Source organism: Hakea prostrata, chromosome 7 (assembly GCF_041222555.1).
Source record: "Hakea prostrata isolate BN-2017 chromosome 7, UWA_Hpros_2, whole genome shotgun sequence".
Lineage (NCBI taxonomy): Eukaryota > Viridiplantae > Streptophyta > Magnoliopsida > Proteales > Proteaceae > Hakea > Hakea prostrata.
The window spans coordinates 33,621,051-33,629,830 of record NC_142606.1 but is presented as its reverse complement, the minus strand read 5'-3'; the positions used below and the strand labels follow the sequence as shown (position 1 = coordinate 33,629,830).

Here is an 8,780-nt window from a genome sequence, read left to right as displayed (position 1 = left end):
TATTGAAAATGATTAACAACTTTTGTTATGATTAAAAGTGCTAATATAATTAGACGTGCAAGAGGGTTAGCAGACTATCAGTTTCAAATAAAATTGTTTATTCTAGCGAGACGTTTGTCCTCTCTTTCATAGTAAAACCTATCAGGAACAAGAAACAGACCTCTCTTATCTATTTCTTTTTGTACAAAAATGCCCTTTATACATACAAAATTGAGATGTGAATATTACATATGCCTCCCGCAAGGATTAGCCTCTGGTCTTGTTTAATTTGTTGTAATTTACCCTTTATAATTAACAATACTTATCGCATGTTTCTTTTCTTGTACCCTCTCTCTGCCATCTGAGTTACGGTCCAGCTTCTGTAAGTTAAGAGGCATTTGAGTATCCCATCTCTCCCTCATTTTTCTTTCTTCCGGAAAAATCCTGAAACTTCATGCTACTTCATTTAATTTCATTTCTATTGTAGTCTTTCCAGCCGAATATCAGTGAGAAAGCAAGTGATAAAACCAAGTTGTCTTCCAGGTTCTGCTCCTAAATCTCATCCGCATCTTGAAATTAAGGGGAGAAAACATGTATACTTTTCGAGTTGTAGGAGGGATTCTACTCATCGTTCTTTTGAAGAAACTCTTCCACAAAGTTACTGATGATGCTCCTCCTGCAAACAGGAACAGTGATGAAGCATCATCATCTGCCACACAAGACTGTGATTCCTCAGATTCCACCTCTTCTTGCTCTGGGCAAGAATACGAGGTGTTCTTGAGCTTTAGAGGTGAGGACACCCGCACCAACTTCACCGACCACCTCTACCTAGCCCTTCACGGTAAGGGAATCCACACGTTCATTGACAGCGAAAAACTCCAAAAAGGAGAAAAGATCTCTGAAGAGCTTAAATCTGCGATCCATCGGTCCAAAATCGCTATTGTCATCTTCTCAAAAGGTTATGCTTCGAGTAAATGGTGCCTCCGCGAACTCGCCGAGATTTCCAAGTGCATGAAAAAGAAAAAGAAGGAAGGCCCAAGTCCAACAAGACAAATAATAGCGTTCCCTGTTTTCTATCACGTTGATCCAAGAGAGGTTCGGAACCAGACTGGTAGCTATGGGACCGCTTTCCAACATCATCAGCAGAAAAGAATCGACAAAGAGACTCTACTAGAGTGGAGGATGGCTTTGAGCGACGTTGGTGCATTGTCAGGCTGGGATCTCGAGAATACTGCTGATGGGTAAGACCGAATGTACATACAGCTATTTTACCTTCATTAAATTAATAACTTACTTATATGGTTCTCTGAAATAAAATTTGAGGATCTGCTGCACTGCACTGCACTGCACGGCACGGGGTTTCAAGAGTCGCAGCTGATTCCTGAAATCATGTTTGGTGCCTATTATCAAATAAGTTGCATTATTATCATGGTATATAATGTTTTAGCCTAGTGTACACTCCCATCCATTGATTGCTGGGCTATGACTATGAGGCGGTCTTCTTTTGAACGTTGATGGCCATGCAAGGATTTGTATGAGCGACCAGGAAATCAAAACAAAGGCAATATGAAAACTTGGGTTTTGGGTTAGTATCAGTTTTTTAGTAAATTGGTTCGTCTTAGTCCAATTAGGGCTGTGTTTTTTTCTTTTTCCTTTTTTGGTGCAAATTTGGGCTTGGTTTGGATTCAGCTTAATATACACATAAAAGTCTATGGGAAAATAGGTTTTTTTTTCTTCTTCTTCTTCTTGGGATTATATTGGCTATTATATGCTTAGTTTTGGTTCCAGTCTGGCTTGTGCCAGCTTTGAATTGGTGTTGGCCTCTTTGGTTCCGCTGTATTTTGGGTTGGTTTGGGGTTTCAATAATCTAAATCAGCTCAATAAGACTTGGAGTTTTATTCTATATAATTCCAAAATGACACCATTGCTGCAAATAACAGAATTTTGAAAGATCACTTATGACCCTAAAAAGTTATGCCACTGGAGCTTGTTTATGTTTTTTCCATAAGGATCTGTGATGTTCATTCATTCTGTTAACAAATATCTCTTCAATGAGAAAGAAATATTGAGAAAGAAATATCTCTTCAATGAGAAAGAAGTAGGTACATGTCATTATTTAACTTTTTTTTTTCTTTCTTGTTTGAATAATGCAGGCACGAAGGAAGTGTAGTAAGTTTAATTGTGGATGAAGTTTGGAAGAAATTAGACAAGACCCCGTTGTATATTTCAAAGAATATGGTTGGAATGGATTCTCATGAAAAAGAAATAGAGAGGTTGCTAAGCAACCCTAAACAGATTGTGGGCATCCTTGGCATCGGTGGTATTGGTAAAACAACAATTGCCAGGTGCGTGTACAATAAAGTCTATCATGGTTTTGAAGGATGTAGCTTTCTAAGAGATGTTCGGGAAACTTCCAAAACAAAGGGAATTGTCCATTTGCAAAGCCAACTTGTCACTGATATCTTGACCTTGGAGAATCCAAAAATCCGCAATGAGGATGAAGGAATTAATGTGATTAGGGAAAGATTAGCCACTAAAAAAGTTCTGATCATTCTTGATGATGTTGATAGAGATACTAATTTGAATGCAATAATTGGAGAGGGTGATTGGTTTGGTGTTGGAAGTAAGATTATTATTACCACAAGGGACAAACGTGTTTTGGATAATCTTGGAGTTCAAGACAACATATACAGGCCTGATGAAATGAATCCAAACGAGTCACTTTTACTTTTCAGCAGGCATGCCTTCAAGACTGACCATCCTCCAACAAAGTATTTGGAACTCTCAAAAAATGCACTAAGAAGTATTGGAGGACTTCCTTTGGCACTCAAGGTTATAGGTTCAAATTTATATTCAAGAGAAGAAAAAATATGGAAAGAAGTCGTGGAGAAGTTAGCCAATAGTCCTAACAAAGAAGTGCAAGAGATATTAAGAATAAGTTATGATGGATTAAATCATGAGGAGCAAGTGATGTTTCTCGATATTGCTTGCTTTTTTATTGGAAGGAAAAAAGACATTGTATGTTATATATGGGATGACTTTAACCTAGGAATTGACAATCTTTGCCTAAAGTCACTCATTGAGATTAATGAAAGAAATGAGTTCAGCATGCATGATCAGCTAAGAGACCTTGGAAGGGAAATTGTTCGCCAAGAAAACTTTGACGAGCCTGGGAAACGTAGTAGACTGTGGTCACTTGAGGACGTAAAGGAAATTCTAAGTACTCAAGAGGTTTGTTCTCAATAAATGACTAATACATCTAAATTTGTGTTTTTTTATTTATTTTTTCATTCTGATGATTTAAAGAATTAGAACCTATGTAGTTTTAGCTAAAGATATCTTTTAAAATAAATGTAGCACTTGAAATCTAATGTTAGACATGCATGGGTGGATCCATCGAACAAAGGATCCTACACCCACAGCCCAACTTGTAATATTTAAGCTTTCAGCCTAGTCTAATATTATAATGACTTGAATGGGGTCATTGTTTCATTATACATGGGCGATAAGCAAGCTTTGTCAATGTTGACAACTTTGTTTTGCAGGGAACAGAGAAAGTCGAAGGACTCCAATATAACTGCTCTTTTGATGACGAACGTATGATAATTGAAGGATTCAGTTCAATGACTCGACTAAGGATTCTTGAGCTTCAAAATGCCGAGGTTGCCGGAAACCATGAGCATTTCTTCCCAAACTTGAGATACCTTAGTTGGGACGGTTGCTCTGTGCAATTTGTACTACCAAATCTAAGGAGATTGTGTGTTATAGATTTGTCTTGGAGTGACATCACGGAGAATTGGATAGGTTGGCAGTATATCAAGGTAGGTCTCTAAGAATAAGAGCTCTCTCTCTCTCTCTCTCTCTCTCTCTCTCTCTCTCTCTCTCTCTCTCTCTCTCTCTTCTTCTTCTTCTTTTCCCCTTTCTAATTTTGAAATTATTGTAATTTGTTGTTGTCTATTGTATGTATGTATAAGGTCATCATTTAATTAATATCTCATAATCAAGTTGTTGTTGTTTTGTTATGCAGGAGGTATTAACTCTTAAAGTTCTGCAGCTAAGAGAATGTCATAAACTATCCCGAATTCCAAATTTGTCAACAAATAAACAGTTGGAGGTATTGCTTATTGATCAATGCTACAATTTGGTTGAAGTTGATGACTCCATTGGTCATCTTAAGGGTTTAGTCACATTGAACATGAGTGGATGCAAGAAGTTACTTGAGATTCCGGGGCTCGATAGGTTGGAAAATCTAAAGGAGTTGTCTATCAATGGATGCATTTCTATTAAAACCTTACCATCTCTGTCCAACTTGAAGAAGCTGCGGTGGCTATCAACTGAAGGCTGCGAGAAGTTACTTGAGATTCAGGGGCTCGATAGGTTGGAAAATCTTGAGACGTTGTCTATCGATGGATGCATTTCTATTGAAACATTACCATCTATGTCAAACTTGAAGAAGCTGAAGATCCTATCATCTAGAAGCTGCAAGAAGTTACTTGAGATTCCGGGGCTCGATAGGTTGGAAAATCTAAAGGAGTTGTCTATCGATGGATGCATTTCTATTGAAACGTTACCATCCCTGTCACACTTGAAGAAGCTGAAGATCCTATCGGCTAGAAGCTGCAAGAAGTTATCAGAGATTTAGGGACTTGATAGTTTGGAAAATCTAGTGGACTTGGATATCATTAAATGCATTTCTATTGAAACATTACCATTTCTATCCAACTTGAAGAAGCTGCAATGGCTATCAACTGAAGACTGCGAGAAGTTACTTGAGATTCAGGGGCTCGACAAGTTGGAAAATCTAGAGTACTTGTATATCAATGGATGCATTTCTATTGAAACGTTACCATCTCTGTCCAACTTGAAGAAGCTGCGGTGGATATCAACTGAAGGCTGCGAGAAGTTACTTGAGATTCAGGGGCTCGATAGGTTGGAAAATCTAGAGGACTTGTCTATCGATGGATGCATTTCTATTGAAACCTTACCATCTCTGTCAAACTTGAAGAAACTTGGGGGGCTATCAACTAAAGGCTGCAAGAAGTTACTTGAGATTCAGGGGCTCGACAAGTTGGAAAATCTAGAGTACTTGTATATCAATGGATGCATTTCTATTGAAACATTACCATCTCTGTCCAACTTGAAGAAACTGGGGGGGCTATCAACTGAAGGCTGCGAGAAGTTACTTGAGATTCAGGGGCTCGATAGGTTGGAAAATATGGAGACGTTGTCTATCAATGGATGCATTTCTATTGAAACATTACCATCTCTATCCAACTTGAAGAAGCTGAGGTGGCTATCAATTGAAGGCTACAAGAAGTTACTTGAGATTCAGGGGCTCGATAGGTTGGAAAATCTAGAGGACTTGTCTATCAATGGATGCATTTCTATTGAAACGTTACCATCTCTGTCCAACTTGAAGAAACTGGGGGAGCTATCAACTGAAGGCTGTGAGAAGTTACTTGAGATTCAGGGGCTCGATAGGTTGGAAAATCTTGAGACGTTGTTTATCAATGGATGCATTTCTATTGAAACGTTACCATCTCTGTCCAACATGAAGAAGCTGCGGTGGCTCTCAACTGAAGGCTGCAAGAAGTTACTTGAGATTCAGGGGCTCGACAAGTTGGAAAATCTAGAGTACTTGTATATCAATGGATGCATTTCTATTGAAACGTTACCATCTCTGTCCAACTTGAAGAACCTGCGGTGGCTATCAACTGAAGGCTGCGAGAAGTTACTTGAGATTCAGGGGCTCGATAGGTTGGAAAATCTAGAGGACTTGTTTATCGATGGATGCATTTCTATTGAAACCTTACCATATTTGTCCAACTTGAAGAAGCTACAGTGGCTATCAACTAAAGGCTGCGAAAAGTTACTTGAGATTCAGGGGCTCGATAGGTTGGAAAATCTTGAGACGTTGTCTATCGATGGATGCATTTCTATTGAAACCTTACCATATTTGTCCAACTTGAAGAAGCTGACGAGGGTATCAGCTTTAGACTGCAAGAAGTTATCAGAGATTCAGGGACTTGATAGGTTGCAAAATCTAGAGTGCCTGAATATTAATGGATGCATTTCTACTGATCAATAGTGATTAATCGACTCTCAAGCATTACAATTGCAGGTACACTCTCTCTCCCTCTTTGTTTTTTTGCAACCCTATCTCTATCCCTAACCTCTTACTACCGTTTTTCTCAAATTTTGTCCTTTTTTTAGGTTAAGATCTTCTCCACCTAAATTTGACCATACAACTCAAGTTCAATTAAAATCCATGAATTCAGATCCGAAATCGGTAGCTGATGTGAAATCCAGCCCAAACCTAGCCGGGACACCCTATTTGTTTTGGGATAAAGAAAGGCTTGTTTAATGTTAGACCTTGAAGTTGGACCTTGTTATCAGTGTTACTACCTTTGAAAACCTTAGGAAGTCTTGTCCGACCTTTCCCTTAGGATAGATCCATGTCCCAAAGTGAAGGTAGAAGTCATTGTGGGCCCTCTTTATGGAAGACATGGTGTTTGACCCGAAACTCATGGATTTTGTGGATGGTGCTCCATACTTGGAAGCATTGTCAGTGGTTGTTTAGAATCTGCGGCTTGAAGAGGGGTGAACTAGTCGAAGTACCTAATGAACTCCCATGCTCGATCTGAAGGTATTTCCTAAAACTAGACTTCTTGATTGACTTGTAAGAGAAAACCCCACTCGATTTGACCCCGTATAGCCCTCCGAATCCCTATCCGAAGTTGCTGAACTATTGCTGATTTTCTGCTAAACTATGCTTGGCTGCCCAGATTCGAGTTAATGATTCCTTTGGAATATTCCACACCCTATTTATGCTAGCCTCTTGTTTTGAACCCTATTCTAATAATTGCAACACCTGAGAATGTGGAGAAGGTTCCCCAAAGCTCCTCCTTGATATTGGTGAAGGATATTCTACTCTAATCATTGCAAATCACTCTTTCTTGCCTCCATTATCATCTTCAAGGTATGTGTTCTCTCATTTTCTCTCTATCCTACTCCTACGTACCATTGTTCTTGCTACTGAGTTCGTGAAGAAGGTGCTGCAACCTTGCAACCACCTGTTCTACAAGCTTTTTTGCTTTGATTAAACCTCTCTTCATCCTTTCCATGCTATAATTCTCATACATGATGTTCTTGCTTTCTTATTTTGATTTTTCTCTTCTTTACAACATGAATTCATCTCTTAATATGATTTTATCTTTCAATTAGGTCTGATTATATGTTAGTAATTGTCTATATTCTGTTGTTCATCATTCTATTGATTAAATTCCTAGGTTCTCTTGAAGTTGCAATGATTTTCATTGAAGACTATGGTTCTAGCATATAGAACCTAGAGTTTTCAATTTGACCATTGGATCATGTTAATTCTTGCTGCGTAGTCTCCTGCTACTGTTCCTAGCATCCCCTCCAAGTTTTGGATCGATCCGAGCCCCGGAAGACCGATTTCTGACCAAATCACCAAAATACACCTTGTAGCCCGATAATGTTCCTTGGTCGATCCTGCTTGGTCGATCCCATCAACCAAGGAGCATCGACCAAGCAGGTGCTGAACTGTGTCCTTCGCCGTTTTGACCCGTTCGACCTCCGATTTTCCCGATTTCTTTTCTAATCTTTCATTTATGTTTGTCTAGGGTCTTATTACCATCATTGGATCATTCTTTTGTAACCTTTGGATCATCATCATCACGGCTTAAGGTAAGGACGGTTATCGCCATAAATACATAGGCTATGTGACTATGTCTTGATATTCATAACTTAGTGAACATAGCTTCTTTATTACTTTTGGACATCATAGGACTGCTATACATGCTTTAGAACAGTAGTATTGTGTTTATATATATTCTTGTTGTGATGATTAGTCATTCTTGTTACTTATATATATGATGAATCATTGCGATGTTATGACTCAACTTCTATTATGATGATGTATCATTTGTGTATGGTATGATGGACTTGAGCATGTGATTGCTTAGGTATAATTTGGGATTGGGGAGTGCCCTACTGGTACGTACTTCTGTCCTTGGACATCGGAAGGAATAGTATGGGATGTTCTCCGAAGATGCCCATCGACGCTTTCCTGGATTATTGGATGACATATATAGGACTTGTCTAGTGGTGTATGGCTAGGATGTCTCTATCGTATCAGACCCGAATCGGAAAGGCATTGAGACCGAACGACCCGTGGTAGTGTATAGTTTGATGGGCACTCAAGACCGGTAACCAATCCGTGAGAGGACATAAACCATACTACGGATACCCGAAATGGGCCATTTATAGGTAAGGTTGCAAATAGCTAGACTTGGGCTCACGGGTTATCAAGATCGGTGAAATGATCCGTGAGGGGACGTGAGAGCTTCTCGTCTACTATTTTTGGATGACCAGTAGGGTTGATGAGTCCGGTGAGTAATATCCGTGACTCTAGTGTGAAGGATACCGGAAAGAATCCCGGGATGGGAGGAATGGACGTATCTGGATCTGACATGATATGACTGAGTAGATGACTTGCATTGGGCTAGACTTTACTGTGACATGCGCCAATACTTATACCAAATGGTGATGTGAGAGAGTGGTGGCCAAATCCCCAGCCAAGGAATGTCCGAGAGGGATGCAGGACCCATTTACCAACCGGCTGCCCAAGATATCTTAAATGGTTGAGCGAACCCAAATATCTTAAATGGTTGAGGGTGTGAGCGGACCTACCCAAAGATGTATGGTGCTATGACTTAAATCATGTCTACCTTAGAGACTAACATTCATAGAGTTAGAATCATACTTGCATCATGTGT

The 8,780-nt window shown here is 39.4% G+C and overlaps 1 protein-coding gene across 1 annotated transcript; it reads left to right on the top strand.

The window, feature by feature from the left end:
• Positions 1–346: 346 nt before the first annotated feature.
• LOC149010933 (TMV resistance protein N-like) lies at positions 347–6,245 on the top strand. The gene is made up of 5 exons (XM_089162511.1): positions 347–1,220; positions 2,133–3,210; positions 3,525–3,800; positions 4,007–4,588; positions 4,622–6,245. The coding sequence occupies exons 1-5, from the start codon at positions 571–573 to the stop codon at positions 6,065–6,067; spliced, it is 4,032 nt and encodes a 1,343-aa protein (XP_089018637.1). The 5' UTR covers positions 347–570; the 3' UTR covers positions 6,068–6,245.
• Positions 6,246–8,780: the final 2,535 nt, after the last annotated feature.